This window comes from Athene noctua, chromosome 10, assembly GCF_965140245.1.
Source record: "Athene noctua chromosome 10, bAthNoc1.hap1.1, whole genome shotgun sequence".
Taxonomy (NCBI): domain Eukaryota; kingdom Metazoa; phylum Chordata; class Aves; order Strigiformes; family Strigidae; genus Athene; species Athene noctua.
In genome coordinates, this window is record NC_134046.1 from 9691892 (window position 1) to 9709485 (window position 17594).

Sequence of the window (17594 nt, forward strand, 5' to 3'; positions counted from 1 at the left end):
TTCCTCAAGATCCACAAAACTACGAGAGCCTCTTCACTCAGCCATACAAAGGTCAGGCTAAATTTTTCTGATCATCCTTATTAACTATATACCTGGTATAACACGGTCTAGAGAAAAGATCATGCTTTACCTAGTCCCATTTTCTGCATTAGCAGGCTTGCCAGGCTTTTGAGTAGTTTCTCTGTTGTTGTCCCTAAAACCCAGCAACATACATATGTGTTTTTCTTCAGAATCTCAATTTGGAGTAGAAACACTCTTTATCGATAAAATCATCCAGCAGCTCTTCATTTTCATTATATTCCTTAACACAGGCAAACATTAGCAGTGTTTCATTTACTAAGGAGTGAATGGATAAAAACAAACAAAAGAACCCTTCATTATTCTATTTCCAAGGCTCTTGTACCTTTGTCCAATGCTTTTTAAATCAAGTGCTTACGATGGATATAATTAACAATTTCTGGTTTCAGAGGCTGAAAAGAGACCAGTAATGAAGATCAGATTACATTCACAGTAAAATACACAACATTTACCCAAATTCCATTGTTGTTCTCCTGTTCAAAATGTGAAAGTGCAGGTATTATAAGTGCACTAATATTTGTTAAGATCCTCTGGTGAAGGGATTATCATTATCTACTTCAGTAATATCAGATTTTCATACTACATAGGAAATGAACAAAGGACAATAAAAGAATATGCATAATAGTAACTTGTAATGCTCTCTGCAATCACTGTGTACAGAAAGGTAATTTCAATTATCTTTTAACAGTTCTGTTACAAGGTCATCTATTAAAGGGATGAAACCATCCCTTCTAGTTTCTAAAAGGACACAAAGATTTTCCTTTGAAAAAAGTCTCCAAGACCCAAAAAATAACAGTGGAGTAATAAATGCCAGGAACTTCTGTTCTACTATGTAAATAAAATAAAACATTCTCCAGAAGACATGCTCACCAAACAGAGATAAGGGCTGATATTAGTAAAATCTTCCACAGCTGATTCTTGGAAAACTTCCTGAGAAGAGTCTGCACCGTATTTGGAAGTGGACACAAAAAAGTTTTGACTATATTTTCCATTGAAAATACAACTAGGAAAGGGAGAATAGTTTCTCAAAAAAAATTTAAAAAGGGATGGGCACCAGCAACAAAGGACCCATTTTCTAGCTATTACAATCACTACACAAAGACAGATTTGATTTCAGATGCCATGACTTACTGACACTAGTAGCTCCTTTGAAATCTTAAAGATTACAGCATACCCTTAAAATGGAACTTTCTCTTCATTGATACCTGAAATTCTTGAATGGCCTTTATGAACAGTTAACTCCAAAATTTCTTATGTGAAAATTTGTTAGCACTACACTACACAACTAACAGATAGATGCTTAAGATGAAACAACCACTTTATAATATCCAGTCAGCTGCTCCACACACAACTGTCTCAGATTTCAACATATAACTATCCCTCACGGAAAATCTTTTTTTCTTTGAGGACAGGACAAGCAACAGAATACTCCTCTATGAAGAATGGTTAAGACTGAAAATTGTAGGGTAAAATCACACTTCCTCCTTTAAGAACAATAACCTAGAATATAACATGGCATCACAGCAATTATCATTCAAGCAACAAGGTGTGTGTATATATATGTTCTCACCAAACGTATGAGTGTCACGTTCCTGATGACTTTCTCCCTGCAAGGCTGACATTTTTCTATGAGCATCAACCCACCACGGTTTGTACTTTAAGACATGCTGAATAGCTTCATCTTCAAAAAAATCAGCTCTAAGAAAAAGAATAAAGTCATATGTTATTTACTTCAGTTTATAGCATACGTGGGTATATTTTAATGCATACATAGAATACACCTGACTTGGCTGCAGGCTATTTTCCATATGTTCGAAATATGTTCTTTGACTTAAAACCAGAAGATAATAATTATTAAAAGAATAAACAATATTCTCTTATCTTACAGTACTCCTTCCTTACTTCCTCCACCTTTCCTGAGCCCCCTAGAAGCCAAGGAAATTGATGAGCTTACAGCATGACATGAAGGTGAACAACCCTGACTTGTTCTGGATGAATCTAAAGGAAAACAGGCCAAAGAGAAGACTTCTCAGAGAACATCACTGGCAGCAAACCTGATTTTACTGGGAAGTTCTCTCACTTTAAAAATGCGTATACTTCGGAGAGGAAGGGTACACAGCTAAAAGGCAAACATAAAGTAGGGATAGGGACTGACTTTTAGGTAAACCAAAGCTTGCTGTAGCAAGATAGAAAAAGAAGAGCTGTACATGAATTCTGGAAGAGACTACCTCTATCTCAGTATAAAGCCACTGCGGTAAAAATCTCAATACAGAAATTGTGGGAGGATCTATACTAAAGGATTCAAGTTCTAAGCCTCCTCTCATCATTTTAGCTTTTTTCTTCAAGCCAAACAATAGTATAAATACTGAGAACTGAAAAAAGGCGAGAAATTTTTTAATACCTTCTTAATCATCATACAAAACCTGCCCAATTCACTGAACACAGAATGGAATTTGCTTTGCTCTCACACCAACAGATTTTTAGATGCCTTCCTTCAGTGTCTTTATAAAACAACTTAAAGATATCACTCACTGTACGTTCTCCTCAAAGGCAACAGAACACTTCTGTTTGCCACCATTTCTCCCAGACTTGTCCATCAGGGTACACAAGAAATCAGTTTTTGTGGAAGGAAGGTATCATCTGTTCTGAAGCACCCAAAACACAGCCATTAAGTCAGGCTAGAACATAGGGTCTAATTTGCATCACACTGTAAGTTAGCAACTAATTCAGTTCCCGTGAAATGTGCTTCCAAGTGATGTTTTGAGAAAGCTCTTCTAATTTTTATGTGCTACAGAATAACATGCAGCTGCCTCTGAAACACCTGACTGCGGAAAAATTCCACGTTTGTAAAAATACCTTCCAGAGCAACTCAAAATGGGTTGAGCCTACCTCTCCTCGACAGAGCACACCACAGATACTAGTTGTCCCTACTGGGGACTACACCCTTCTCCCACCAAATCCAGCTTGCAGGAATCACCATATTAATAGATCTCATGGCTTCAATTTGGTTTACTTCTCTGGAAGTTTCTGAACCTAACCTGACCTGAAATACTCCAAACTTGAAAGGCACAAGAAATCATTTCAACCTTCATTACATGGGATGAAGCACAAAGAAACACTAAGTCTTGGTTTGGAACTTTTCCTCATTCTGCCGTAAAAAGGTTTCATGTGAAGAAGGCAAAAACTAAAGTGGCCTAAGCAAAATCTTTTAACTTCAAAACTGAAACGTACTTCCTCATGGACCAGGATGGTTCAGCAGTCCTTGTTTCACAAGGGGAAAAGTTCTGACATCTACAGCCCAAAATGCAGGCAGGGATTGGCTACGCAGCTGCTCAAGAAGTAAACTATGAAACAAGGTTCAGTAACAGTTCACAGTAGTCCCTGCTTGAATACAGACTTTAGCAGTAATTAAACAGCAGAGAAACCCCAAAACAGATAGGCAAAGTCTTGTGTCAGTGTCATGCTGCAGAATACCCTCTAAGGCCTGCTATGATGAGACAAAGAAACAGACAAATAAAAAGTAAAGCTATTATTTCCAGAAGTTACCTCAAAACCAATCATTCATGAAAAGAAAAGTGAATATATTTCAATTGAGGTACTTCTACTTGACCAGGTGAAGTAAATCAATATTTACAGGTAATGATCAGGATCAAACTTGGCAGTCTCAGCTGCCAGGCGTTTCCTCCTCCGTTCATCTGCAGGAGTTTGGTCTGGATCCTTAATGTCAATAACATCACTGAGCTCATCCTGCAAATGGAACAAAAATTAGATGACAAAGCCATGGGTATGATATGCAAGATTTATTTAGGAAAAGTTTAGGAAGGATGCTTATTAGCATTACACTGAAATCCCTAGTTACTCCTCAACCTCCCTTTCAAATCTTCCAAATTCAGGCTCCATTGTGCAAATAAAACATCAAAATTCAAAGGAAATTCAATTATTTGAAGCTCCTTAGAATTCCTGATACTGTGAAGTCTATTCAGGCCATTTCATCATAGGGTGGACAGGTTATTTTGCATTATGATAAAATTTGCAACATTTAACAAAAGCACACAACCACAACAAAGGCAAGATAAAAACCACAGATATTGGTTTTGTGACTTTTGAGATTATTCTCACACTCTGAAGTGGACATACGTTAATTAATGGGCAATTGCGGTGCCATTTTAAGCATCAAGCAGTGCTAATGCTGATGGAAAACGTACTTCTTCACAAATTCCATGGCAATAAACCAGTGTATCTATCCTAACATAATGTAAATACTTTCTTTATAAATAGCAATCCTTCTGCTCCAAACCCTGAAAATACTACAGTTCATGGGATAATGAGTTACAGTTACATAATTAAGTTGCTCTAAACAGCTACAACTTATATTGCTTATAGTAAGAACACTACAAAAAATTAAGTTATCTACTATTTCAATAAAAGCTCTGTACACTATGAATATTATTATACTACCTAGTTTGTAGATTAGATTCTAGATTCTACCTAGGTTGTAGATTAGCTTCCATCTATTACTGAATTAAAGAAACTGCTGAACACACAACAGCACAGTAACACATTTCAAAAGTTATTGTCTTGTGAGAAAATCAAGTCTAAAATAAAAAATACAAAGAGAAAGTTACTATGAATTTCACAATGAACAAAATATTAATGCAATGGACATAACAGAACCTATAGATTAGTCAACTTTATTTTGTAGGTTTTTTTAAATCATTAAAACTTATTTATTAGTATTAAAAATTTATTAAAATTCATGGCATCTGAAATATACTGTATATTGATGTTAAGTATACTTGAAGTCAGAATAGGAGACAATACCAAATATAAAGCAGAAGTGTCAACAGCAAACCGTTAACAGCCAGCCCATAGACTGTAGATTGCCAGAACTATTCACCTGGCACGTGGCCTACTTGATACAGGCCTTTTTCCCCACATCTCCACAGGTCAACTGAACCTCGCTGGTGACAGCAGCCCACCTCCAGGGGCCATTTTTACCAAGGACCCCATTCAGCCCTTTCTCTTAACACTGAAATTATTACAGAAACAGATTAGCCTGTCAACTCTGCTACACAATTTACTCAGTCTCAACCACTCCCTACTTCTGCAGGAACAAGGATCTGTCCGCGCTACATGCAAAAGCAGAATGCTCTAAGTCACAAAATGGGATAATGGAGAACAGGCACCTAATAAGCTCCTCCTGACTATGGAATGAGCCAGAAAGCCTACTCAACAAGAAAGTTACCCAGAACTATTATGATAGGAAGAGATAAAAATGCATCTACCTGCAGCCGCTGGAACACCCCTGACCGCAAATTCCCAAATCCATAACAGTGCTGTAGTGGTAGAGTGTTTTCTACACTTTCTTGGTAAGGGGTCTGCTCTATTTCCCAGTCAAATTCTTCTTCCTCCTCTTCAGACAACTCAGCAGAGGCAGCTGTATACATTGCATTTTCAGAGAAAGAAAATTACTACATAGAAAATACATATAATTTAATAGAAAGGCAAACACTGATTACACAACAAGCCTTTCTGATTTCACTGCCTCTTTTAAAGAAACCTTACACAACACTGGGTCATACAGTCATATGCTTACATCAGTAAACCACAGGTGCTGCTTCAAATTCTCCAACTTTCAAAAATGAAGACCAGGAACACTAAAGTTTTTAAGTACTCCCCTCAAGGGCTGAAATAATTGTTCCATTGATTTTAACAAGATCAGAATTTGACGCTAAAAGAACCCTGACAGGATCAAAGTGATGGTATCAATAATTTAAGATAAGCATTAAAAAATTAAACACAGATAGTCAAACGTTCTTGTCTGTTAAATACTGATGTTAAGCAAGTCATTCACTACAAGCTGCGGTTTTAATTAGCTTCTACCATTTGAGCCAGCAGTCCAGTTGTGCCAGCTTCTTGAAAGCAGGAGAATCCAATGTGTGTTATACAGCCACTAGAGGGGTACAAAGACCTACAGAGGATTAGCATATGTTAAGCACATTTTGGAAAAATGTAAACGTAACTAAGCCTATAAAGATGACACATAAATCACTTTCAACACATTTATTTCTATACTTTTCCATCCTTTCAGATTCATTCACACCCTTCTGATACCTTGGACTAGACAATAATAGAAATACTGTGTTTTTCTACATATATTACTACGTATATCTATAACTGTTTCATTATGTACATTTATCACTACTATAAACAAGATTTTTTTTGTCATACCGATCTCTTCTACTAAAGGTTTTGCTGATCTTGATTTCTTTGGTGCTAAAAGAGATGTCAGCATGTCCAGTCCCTCAAAATATTGGCCAGGAATCTCCTTAGGTAACCGGATTGTAAAAGTTCCTTAAAGAAAAGTCAGAATACAGTTATTGCGTTGAAATATCCAAGACAAACAAAAATGTGCATTTTTCCTTCAGTGAAAAAGGCTCACAGAAACTGGGACACATGCAGGTAGCATTTTATTATACATCAATCTCTGTGCACGCTTTTAACTTTACTTCACAAGTTTCACAAAAATCAAATATTTTCATGTCAGAGCATGAAAGAGTATTAAATCAGTTGTAGTCTCTTCACTCACATTGTAAAAACAAAAACCAACAGAATACAAATTTTATTTTATTTTTAATCCTTCCACCACTCAAGCCATCAACAGAAGATCATATGAAACTACATTCAACACTGATTATTGTCTTAAGTCAAGCACATAATAAAGGCTTTGCAAGCAGCAAATTATAGGCTTTCATGCTATTTGTTTTAAATGAATACAATAATTCCAGAAGATACATATTTTATTCCAAAAATACCTTCTACCTTAAGGTGTGGAAAAAGTCTAATGTCTTCTTCTCTCAAGATGTAGCCAAGAGACTGCCTCAGGATGATCTCATTTCTACTCAGCACTACCTGACTTCTTTGTAGATTTATTAGATTTACTAATGATCTTGGTACAGTAACATGTCTAGCCCCCACTGGGTTTGAAGAGGACTTGTACATAATTTTTTCATTGTTAGGACAGTTCTGAACACATCCTTTGTGCTTAAGGATGGCCTAAGTACATAAAATACATCCTGAGAAGGTTTTTTTTTTAATACTACCTAACATAGGAGAAACTTCACATTTATTTACGGTATCATATACATCACTAAAGTTCTACACAATTCTAGTGCAAAGTATAAACAGTTAGAGAGTTAGTAGCATTTTTAATGACACATATACCAATTAACTAATAATGACACATAACTAATTAACATTAACTAATACCTTTGTCTGTATTATAAGATGCTTTTTCTCTGCCATCTTCTACAATTCTTCCAGGAAGTGTCAATCTGCGGTCAAAAAACGAGATGCCTCATTGAATGCCTGAATAATTCTGCAATTTAATATCTCAGACTATAAATATGTAAGGCACGTTCCAAAAGCAGCACAAAGGACTTAACTACATGATTGCTTTTGATAGTAATGGAAGTCATGTAGTTAAATCCCCATGTACTTCAAAATCTTTCTCCCTAACTATTGGCACAAGACATCAGCATCTGAGATAGAGACTTTGTGACTCCTGGTTTCCCAGCTTGGATGAGGTCACAGCCACCACTGAGATTATGCCCTCGGCACTATAGGCAACACTTGGAAGATTCTGCAATTTAAAAAGTCTAAGCTAACCCACAGTGACAGAATATGAGAACCCATCCAGAGTTCTTGAATTGCTTATTCAGAATAACTAAGTCACTGTGTTCTACCAGCCCACTGAAATCCCTTGTGGTCACTAATGTATAGAAGAGAACCATGTCCAAGAATACGGGAAACAGAAAATAAGAAAGGCTACTAGCTCGTCAGTTGTTACATGCTAAAGGTTCTCCTAACACTTTCGTACTAAGATTGCCTCTTGTTCCTTTTCCATAGTGCAGTGGGGAACTTGCTACCTAGAGAAAAGACACAGCCTGGAACCTCACTTCCTACTGCCACCACTCACATGACTGTTTTCCCCTTATATTATTACAAGCACATCAAAATCCACTCTTCACCACATATACTGTATCTGGTTCTCAGCAGGGAACAACCTATATACATCCCAAGAATTGTCTTGCCATTTTACAATTAAAAATCTATTGCAAAGTAAATCTAGAAAACTATTTAACTCCCTGTAATATGATTTAATGCCTAAAAACAAAGAGGCCAGATCCTTAAGAACAATTCTTTGCACAAAATGGGCTGTCTGCAGTCGACAGTGTAAAAGCTGCAGATGAAGAATGCTCTGAAGGGACCAAAATTAAGTTTGTTCTCTACTAATTTTTACTTATTTTATGAAGTCCAATTTATTTTAAAACCCTCCACTACTTGCCTGAGAAAGTATGGCTTAGCATAAAATTTGAAATCTTCCCCTTCAAAATACACATCAAACTCTGAAGCTCTGGCGTAAGGTACTTTGATTATTATTGTAAGAAAATCCGGATCCTGGGTCAGTTCAAAAGCTGGAGTTATCATGATGAATCCAGCAGGAAAAGCAACCACTGGCTGTGTGGCCCTATCAAAATGGGAGAACAAGAAAAGATTATTGTCATTTCCAATTTATTAAAGCAAATAGCGTCTCTTCAAAACTCTGTGAGAACATTTCAGAGGCTCACAGAATTATCTTCCACATCCTCAAGAAAACGCTTATGACAACAGCAACAAAACAAAGCGTTAACAAAAATTTGAAGGTACCACCACTCTGCACCTTAATGAAACAACTGAACATAAATGAGTGCAAACATCTGGAGCACAGGAAAGCATCTCTTCTATTCCACATAAAAACCACACTAAATTCAGTCCTAGAACCTGGCAGCTTTTTGTAACTGCTGTTTATAATTTCACACATAGCAGATGTTAAATCTTTAGTTTATTAGTGATCTGATAATAAACTATTAAAAAATATTGAAAAAAGTAATACTTAAAAAAATTAGATCTGTTATTTTATAATTCATACATATATTAGCTACAAAACAAGCAATGGATTCATTACACCCCAAACAATATCTGAGCATTCACACTGAGCATATACTGCTCTTTGCATCAAATTTAACACATAAACCACTGGGCTAGTACTTGCACAGTAAGTCAGAAACACTCCTTTGCAGTGGGCTCACAACACAAGAGCTGTACGAACAGTTTAAACACGAGCAGTTGACACACCGAGGATGTCCAAGAACATGCTTATTATTTTGATCAGTTTGCAGCGTTTTTACAAATCTTGAAGCATTCTAAGAAACTCACATTCCTTCTGAAGATTCAAAGAAAACATAAATACTACAGTAGTTGTAACTGAATTAATGTACCTAGATAGAGGGTATCTGGGATCTCCTTCACCAAGTGTTTTTAAGGACAGTTTAGATGAACATTCTTCAGAACCATATGAAGGTATGTACATGGGCACGTGTATTTAGCAAGAGAGAAGGAATTTACATGGTACCATTCACCTGCATACAACTTGTCTGACCCTTCAATAGCTTCTAAATGCAAGATAATTCCCCAGGTTTAATTTAGACTACAGTATTAAGGGGGGGGGGGGGGGTGGTTACAAAGGATCACACACTTTTGAAGTCACTTTTTAAAACAAAAATATTTTTACTAAAAAAAAAAAAAGCAAAACAGAACTATTACCTGGAAAAGAGCTACTTCTCACTGACTTTCAGTTATCTTTATTAAACATAGTCCCATTCTTATAATCTGAGCAAAGAAGGAGCATTAACCATTAACAGGGCTAAATTAACGATTACCCTGTTGTTCACATGCATAATCTACCTCACTTGACAGGCATGAAAAAAGCCTCCCATTTCACAGTGTCACTTGATTCCGGGCTTTCCAGGCTGATGAACTGCCGTGTTTTTATCGAGTCATAACTAGATAGGAAATACCTGCCTTAAAAAACCTGTATTTCGAGCTGTAACTACATAGGAAATACCTGCAAGCCAACATGTTTTTCCGTGGACTTTCGTCTCTATTTAAACACCACATGTTGTCTAACAGCACGGGATAAGACAAAAACCCACTAGCTCGTTTAGACCCTTCAAGGATGATATGCCAGCCAGCATTTTTATTTTCCCGAATCAGAGTTTATAACACTTAACAGCAGCCCCAAAGCCAGGCCCAGCTGTTCCCGCTCCGAGTTTCTCAGCACTGCTGCACTTCTGGCATACCTAACACAAATTAATGACCCCGAACTAATGTGGATGCTCCTACACAAACCCACGGTATTTCACAGACCGCAGCCTAGGAACTGCTGATATCCATCCCACAACGTAATATTCAATCCCCAGCAGCGCTTGCCACAACCTAAAAACCAGGTACCCCAAAATTATCGAGTTTTGCAGCCTTTTCTGTAAAAAGACTGCTATGCACTAGAGAAAAATAAAAAACCAGCAAGCTGAACTAAAACGTTTCTGTCGCTGCAAAGGGCTGGCAGGAAAAGGGACACACGCTTTGTTCTGCTTTCCCTCAGAAGAGCTACAATAAGACGTCCTTTCCCTCCGCTGCTCGTTAAACAGGGGCAAAAGCCATTTCCAAGCCGTCCTGCGGGGTCACACAAGGCCGCCCGCCCGCCAAGGGACAAGCGGAGGAGCCGCTAAGCCCGCGGGGACGCCGATGAGGGACGGGACGAGCCAGACTCCCACCAACCGATCCGCCCCACGGCCGAGGGCCGCGAACCGCCACCCCTCCGAGGGGAGCGAGCCCGCGGAGGAGGCAGCTGCCAGCGGGGAGAGCCGAGCACCGCTCCGCTCCGCTGGGGCCGGGCCCCGCCCGCCACCGCCACTCACCGCGCTCGCGCCGCCGTCCCGCCGCCCGCCTTCACCGCGCGCGCGTGGCGCCCCGGCCGGGCATGCGCATGCGCAGGCGGCGCCGGCGAGGCGGGAAGCGGCCCCGCCCTCAGGGGCTGCCCCGGCCCGGCCCCGGCGCTTCCCGCCCCTCCGGCTGCTGCCCGCCTTCGGCAGGGAGCGAAAACGGGAGGGGCTGGTGAGCGTAGTACCGACAGACGAGCGGTCTGCGGCTCCGGGGGGGCCTCCGCCACCCCTCGGGCCTGGCCTTCCCTCACGCGCCCTCAGGGTTTGGTGGTGGTCGGGGCGCCCCGGGGCTCCGCCGGCGAAGGGGGCCCTTCCTTCAGGTTCCCCCCACTGGCCTTATTTTCTAATAAAAGCGATAGGACAAGAGGGAATGGCCTCAAGTTGCTCCAGGGAAGGCTTAGGCTGGATATTAGGAAGCATTTCTTTACAGAAGGGGTTGTTGGGCGTCGGAATGGGCTGCCCAGGGAGGTGGTGGAGTCCCCATCCCTGGAGGGGTTGGAGAGTCGGGTTGGCATAGCGCTGAGGGATCTGGTGTAGTTGGGAACGGTCAGTGTGAGGTTAAGGGTTGGACTGGAGGATCTTCAACGTCTTTTCCAGCCCAGATGATTCTGTGATCCTGTGATACGGTGTGCCTGACATCCTGGTTCAAGGGAATTCTAACAATCTCAAGATAAAAGTATTTGACATTCTAAACCTCAACTACTGCCATCCTGATAAACCTATGGAAATGCTAGAGGATGAGGTGCTGCAGTGTGAAGATTGCCTACATAACCACAACTCTCCCCCTTTGTGATAGCTGCAGCGATACCTAAAATTGTAGGCATCTGATGTGGTCAGATACTGCTGCTTAAACATAAGACACTACTGCAAGTGAATTGTTTCACAGCTCAGAATCTAAGAAATGCTTGTATGTATACAGCATGCAGTGAGAGCAAATACCTCTGGGGAGGAGAGAGTGAAGTTAACTGAGTACATAGGAATAAGAAGGTTTGGAGCTAATGCCATTTAAGTTGAGGTGGTGAGGACAAAATTATTTCAAGAGCACATTGATGTGGAGGGCTTTAGAAGCAGAGGAGTGGCCCCACACTGTCAGAACAGGAATTCTCAATTACATACATCTCTTCTAAGCTGAAGAAGAAATAAATGTAAACAAGATTGACAATATGAATAGAGTCAGATCCTGATGAATCAAAAGAAATACAGCACTAAGGAGAAAATGCAACAAGAAGCTCAAAAATTGCTAAAATCAGAGAAGTTTGTTTAAAAGCCATAGTTTACTTATCTTTAAATATAGCACCTAATGTAGAATTAATCTGATTTTTCTTTTTCTGTCATTAGACCATGAAAGGAATTCTAGTTCCAAATAATTCTCAACATTTTTAAATGCTGCTGACACTCTTCCTCTCCCTGCCCCCTCTGAAATGCGTTCAAATGTTTTTCCTGGAGGGAAAAAACAATTACGTAACTTCTGCTAATGTAGTTTAAAAACCAAAATAGACAAACAATCTTCCAGGCTGATAAAGATTGATTTTTCTTGCTGGAATTCCACTGAATATGACATCTCCTCACGAGAAAATATCTTCACTCCTACACAGAACTGAACCAACAGTTTAAATACTGCACAAATTGTCTGGTTGACATGCGCAAAAAATAAATACTTCCTTCAAAATAGATCATTCTCTCCATTGATCTAAAACTGATGGATGGTTTTAATATTTGGCCTAAACCTTCTTGTGTTCCAGTTTTTCACATGCAGAAATTGAAGATGCAAGGCATATAAAATGCATTTTTTCAATGTTAGGAAGTTAATGACATAGAATTTCAGATGTTGATTTGACTTAGACCAGAGCCTCAATCAAGTCCTCAGAAACTTTTGATGCATTTCCAGAGAATTTCAGCACTAATTAACTTTTAGACCTTACCAATGTAATCTGTAGTAAGAATATTGGACAGGAAGCTGATTATGAACCAGTAGGCACCATCTTCTCTGGATAAATTCAAATATTCATAAGACAAGCCTATGAAAGATAAGGAAGATGTTTCATCAGAGATTTTCTTCTTGTCTAATTGACACTTTCCAAGACTGCCTCAAATTTTTTTTTTTCAAGACTAAGAACTCCCAGCCCTTTTTTCTGGTAATACTTTCCTTGTAAAATAAATATTTATATGGTGATTTCAGTGAAGAAACTGGTGCCTCAGCCATTCTGCTTTTTCATCAAGTAAAGTACGAAGGAGCATCTCTAAGAAATTTGTATTGCTTTCTTCTGTAAAAAGTATACTGAATTTTTCAGAACTGTACTGAAAAAGTTTTTATTTAGAAATATAGCAAGACTACATCTTTTGGTGCATCCTTCTGATGAAGAAGTGAATTTGACTGCTATATGTTTAAGGGAGCATTGAAGAATGAAAATGTATTATCTACAATGTTTCAGGCAAGTGATTAGTAAAATTTGCTGTCCCTTTGAAAAACAGAAACATGAAGCTTTGCAATTTATGAGCACAGTTGACTCTACATGGCTAATAATAGCAAGTATATCTGGCATAATCCCATGGATACAATACATAATATAGTCTAGATATATAATTGGCATGTACATAAAAATGGTAATCAGATATAAAATATGTATTTAGTTTAACAAGTAATAAAATAGAAGGAATAACAAGGAATTAAAATGTCTCTATGCAGGAAACAAATGGAAGTAAGTAGGTATATGTTTTAGTGAGAAACATACTCTGTGACATACGTTATGAAATACAATATAATACATAACTATTTCCATTATCTAAATTATCAGTGCTATAATTTTAATAAACAACTAGAAATAGTTCTGTAATTGTCAGACTTAGACTTTGCAAAAATTCAGAGTAAATGCACAATGTAAATGATAATTAAGGGGTTTTCCTGAGGTGGAAATAGAAGATATCATTACACACTTGAGAAGAATTCATATTGTTCTTTCCTTTAACTTTGAAAACAAATGAAAGCCAAATATTTTTATTTCTTTTGTCTAAGTGGCCTGGAGCATTTCTCTGAATCTAATGCATTTTAATCTGAGTTTCCTTTCCCCATAGATTTGATTTTCCAGGAGTTTATAATCCTTAACAGTTTCACTTACAGAAGTACTGTGTTCATATTACTGTGATATCTTCATAGCTTTATTTTTCCTATTTCCTCCTGTGTTTTCCATTATCCAAAGATAATGAAGCTTCTCATTTCTCCAGAGGGAAAGATCCTGGATCTGTGCTTTTTCAGATAAGGATAATAACATGAGTCTCTAGAGGCAGGATGGTGGTCTTTATAAATTCAGGATCAAGCTTGCAATAGTTTTTACAAGAATAATATCATAACACTCAGGGATGTAAATGTGTTTCTTCGTGTTGTATTTTGTGGCATTACCTGCTAGACAGATGTCCGACTTGCTTTGAAGTAGGTGTATGTAAAGTTTGCATGTGAGAGATGAAGTTATACTTCAGCTTCTTAGTGACTGAAGGACATGAACTGTAATATCAGTAACTGTAGCAGAAGCCCTGATGAACCTCAGAGAGCCTGGCCTGCCACAGCTACACAAGAGTTCTTAGATCAATGGCCCATGGACTAGTGCAGAGGCAGGCACAGTGGGAATGGCATGTATTTGTGGCAAATGTGGCTTTTTTGTGCCGAAGCAACTTTCAGGTTTTTAAACAGCTTTCCAGGGACCTGTTGTGGTCTCTTGTGTGTTAAGAGCCCTTGGAGTTGTTCAACTTACATTCCAGAAGTAGCATATAAACACCTTTCTTTGCTAGGCTGTGTTTTTAGCTCACTTGTAGGACAGTGAATTTTTAAAATTTATTACTCACTAGATAGAATGTGGTATAATTTTCTTTATATGTGTGATATGTACAGGGTCTATTGCTGTTACAGTCTGCTGTTTTACAGACTTCTCTCTTAATGCAGTCATTTACACTGCTTGAATCTTTGGCTGCTGCAGAAAATAGCACCTCTTACACAACCTTAGAGATTGTAATCCAAAAAAATAAAATTGACTAAGACGGCTTCATTATTAAGATTTTCTCAAAATACAACTGTGCTTTAAAATAGTTCCTTACAAAGTTACATTAAAAAAAAATACATTATAGTGTAGGCCTTTGAATGATTTGCCTTTTAATATATATGACAACGCCATGATACTGTGTCTCCAGTATGAAATATGCAGAACACACTTGGTATTAATAAATTTGTTCAAGTCTAAATGTGAAATTTTACTTAAGCTGGCTCTCACAATTTTAAACCTAAGCCATCAATTTGACTGAATCTCTCAGTGGCCACTGTCGCATATCAAGACTGCACATCTTGGCCAGTCTGTGGCTTTGCTGCTGAAGCTGAACACTTGGAGAGTGCAGTGGATCCGGCAGCACTGATCTGAAGCTGTGCAATGTAACTCTGTTTCAGCCCAGCAGTGGAACTGATTTAGTTTGAGCATGCATGCTTGGTGGTACGGAAGAGTTATTTGCACAGCTTAATTTGAAAGAAAATGGTGCAAGGAGGCAGGTCAGTGGTACACTATAACATGTCACAGAAACAAGTGGAAGTCTCTAAAAATCCCTTAGAATGTTTTTCAGCTTTCATAATGTTTACCTTGGTATTTTTATGCAGACGTTGCTGACACATATCCTACATATGGAAGAGAATTTACTGATAGTATAAAATCACACATTTGTACAGGTTGAGGATTTCAGGGGGTTGCTACTGGCACTCATTTATTTATTAAGCATAGAGTTTGGTTAGGTTTTATTGTAGTATGTATGTTCTCAGAAAAGACCATGTGTTTATGCATTGTGTTTTTTCTTTAGTTTCTCCTTTAGTACTTCTATTTTCTCTTAGCGTGAAGTAATTCATATTTTTATATCGGCTCAGAGTTGGATGAAATTCTGAAACAGCAATTGTTCATTGCATTTGCATTGGTACTAAGGTAAAGTACATTTTGGGATACCATTAGTGAAGGCTTGTTGTGACAGCAGTAGAAAATAGCCAGGCTGCACAGTTTCACTGCCAAGTGAAGGCCATTGAAGTAGCGAAGGACCAACTCTTGGAAGAGTTAGCCTAAAAGTAAACCTGACTTTACATAGCAGGGCTGTGCAGCAGGAGGTTCACTCTTTCGCACGAGGTGCATGGGTTACAGTATGTTGACCCCTTCCCTTGGCAAGGTCCTGACCTGCCAGCTGAGGAGACTTTGTCCTCGTGGCCAGTGCCATTACCTGTCTGAAGCGCAACGCTTCCCCGCAGGTAGCACTGTGCTGGTCTTCCCAGGGCAGTCATAGCTCTGAGCATTTATGTTAAAACTAATAGATCAAATAGCCCTGCAGAGAGCACACCTCTGCAGAGGCGAGAGACGTGATGAGAGCTGGGCATCAGCCCCACAGCCCTGCCTCGGCATCACCACGCTGTACGGCAGCAGTCCTGGAGCTGAAACCAGCCACGCTGAGTCCGTGTCGCTTCCAGTACAAACGTGGCAAGGGACCTGCGAGGCTCCACTTGCCCTGCGCTCCCTGCTCCAGTCTCTGTGTCTCTGTTCTTTGTGCAGCTGATACTCCAGCTTGGTGTGGCAATAAGAATGCTTGTATTTCTGTCATACTGTACATTTAAAGGTGATAAATCTGATTACGAACCTAATGGGATTTATTTCTGTGACATTTACTGTGGTGGGATCTCTGCTGATGTGGCACAGAAGACAGGCTAAGTAATTTGATCAGCCATACAAGGACAAGCCCAAAGCCACCCAAAAGTAAGCAAATGCTTATATTCTCTCATTGTTGTACAGGTATTTAGTTTATCCCGGTACGACCTGCCTGCGTAGTGGGTGGGATGAGCACAGTGTGTAGGGAGCTGATAGACTGGGGCAGCAAGGTGGAGGGAAGCTCAGCACCAGGCTGCCTCTTGGCACAGAAGGATGAACCCAGCTTCCGAGAGCAATTCCTCTCTCACCTTTTCCTCCTGCTCCTCCTTCGGCACACACTCATGCCCTTCCAGCACCGCACGCTGGCACCAGGAGAGAACTGAGCAGAGATCAGTGTTCTCTGAAAAGCGGTTTTGTGCTGGGCACGTGATAAACCGACCTTAACACACTCTGGAGAGAGATTGTATGTATTCATGAAGGCCTGGATGCTTGATGGATTTTTCCACAAATCAAGCACAGCAACAGCAGGTTTTTCTGCTTTTATACACAAAAAATCAGAGGTTAGTACTTTTTCCAAACACGCCTATTAGATACTGATTGGTTAGTGATTAACATGCAGTTATAATGTGGCTTGCATAATGCTTCTACTACTATGTATGCTGAGGGGAAGGGTCTCAACCTTGTCAGGGGAGGTCTTTTTGACCTAGGGGTGTAGTTTTATAGTGTTACACTGAAGGCAGCTCACTTTCAGGACACTCAAAAGTTAGTTTAATTGCCAAAGTTAGTAGTCACTTTGTCAGATAACTCATTCTCAACACAATCCCAGGCATTCTCCTTCTGGTCCAGGACGTTCTGCTTATTTTCTAGGGTTTGGAGATCCAAGTCGATCCGATGGCTCATCAGGATCAGCTTGACCACGCGGTCCCTATAGCTTCCAGCACAGCTATTAACCAGGGCTCCCCCGACACCCCCCCAATACCCAGTTGCGGGGACGGAGGAGGGGACGGGGCGGCTACTCCAGAGACTACGGTAGGGCGCG

General features: G+C 39.5%; 1 protein-coding gene across 1 annotated transcript in view; it reads right to left on the reverse strand.

Moving 5' to 3' along the window:
- SHQ1 (SHQ1, H/ACA ribonucleoprotein assembly factor) overlaps positions 1–10926 on the reverse strand; it is a 53139-nt gene extending 42213 nt beyond the window's left edge. The window contains exons 1-7 of the mRNA XM_074914189.1: positions 10878–10926; positions 8426–8608; positions 7348–7412; positions 6281–6432; positions 5364–5489; positions 3713–3825; positions 1649–1776 (exon numbers count right to left, since the gene is read on the reverse strand). Of these exons, the coding sequence (XP_074770290.1) occupies positions 1649–1776; positions 3713–3825; positions 5364–5489; positions 6281–6432; positions 7348–7412; positions 8426–8568 (727 nt within the window). The 5' untranslated portion in view covers positions 8569–8608; positions 10878–10926. The remainder of the gene's footprint in view (positions 1–1648; positions 1777–3712; positions 3826–5363; positions 5490–6280; positions 6433–7347; positions 7413–8425; positions 8609–10877) is intronic.
- Positions 10927–17594: the final 6668 nt, after the last annotated feature.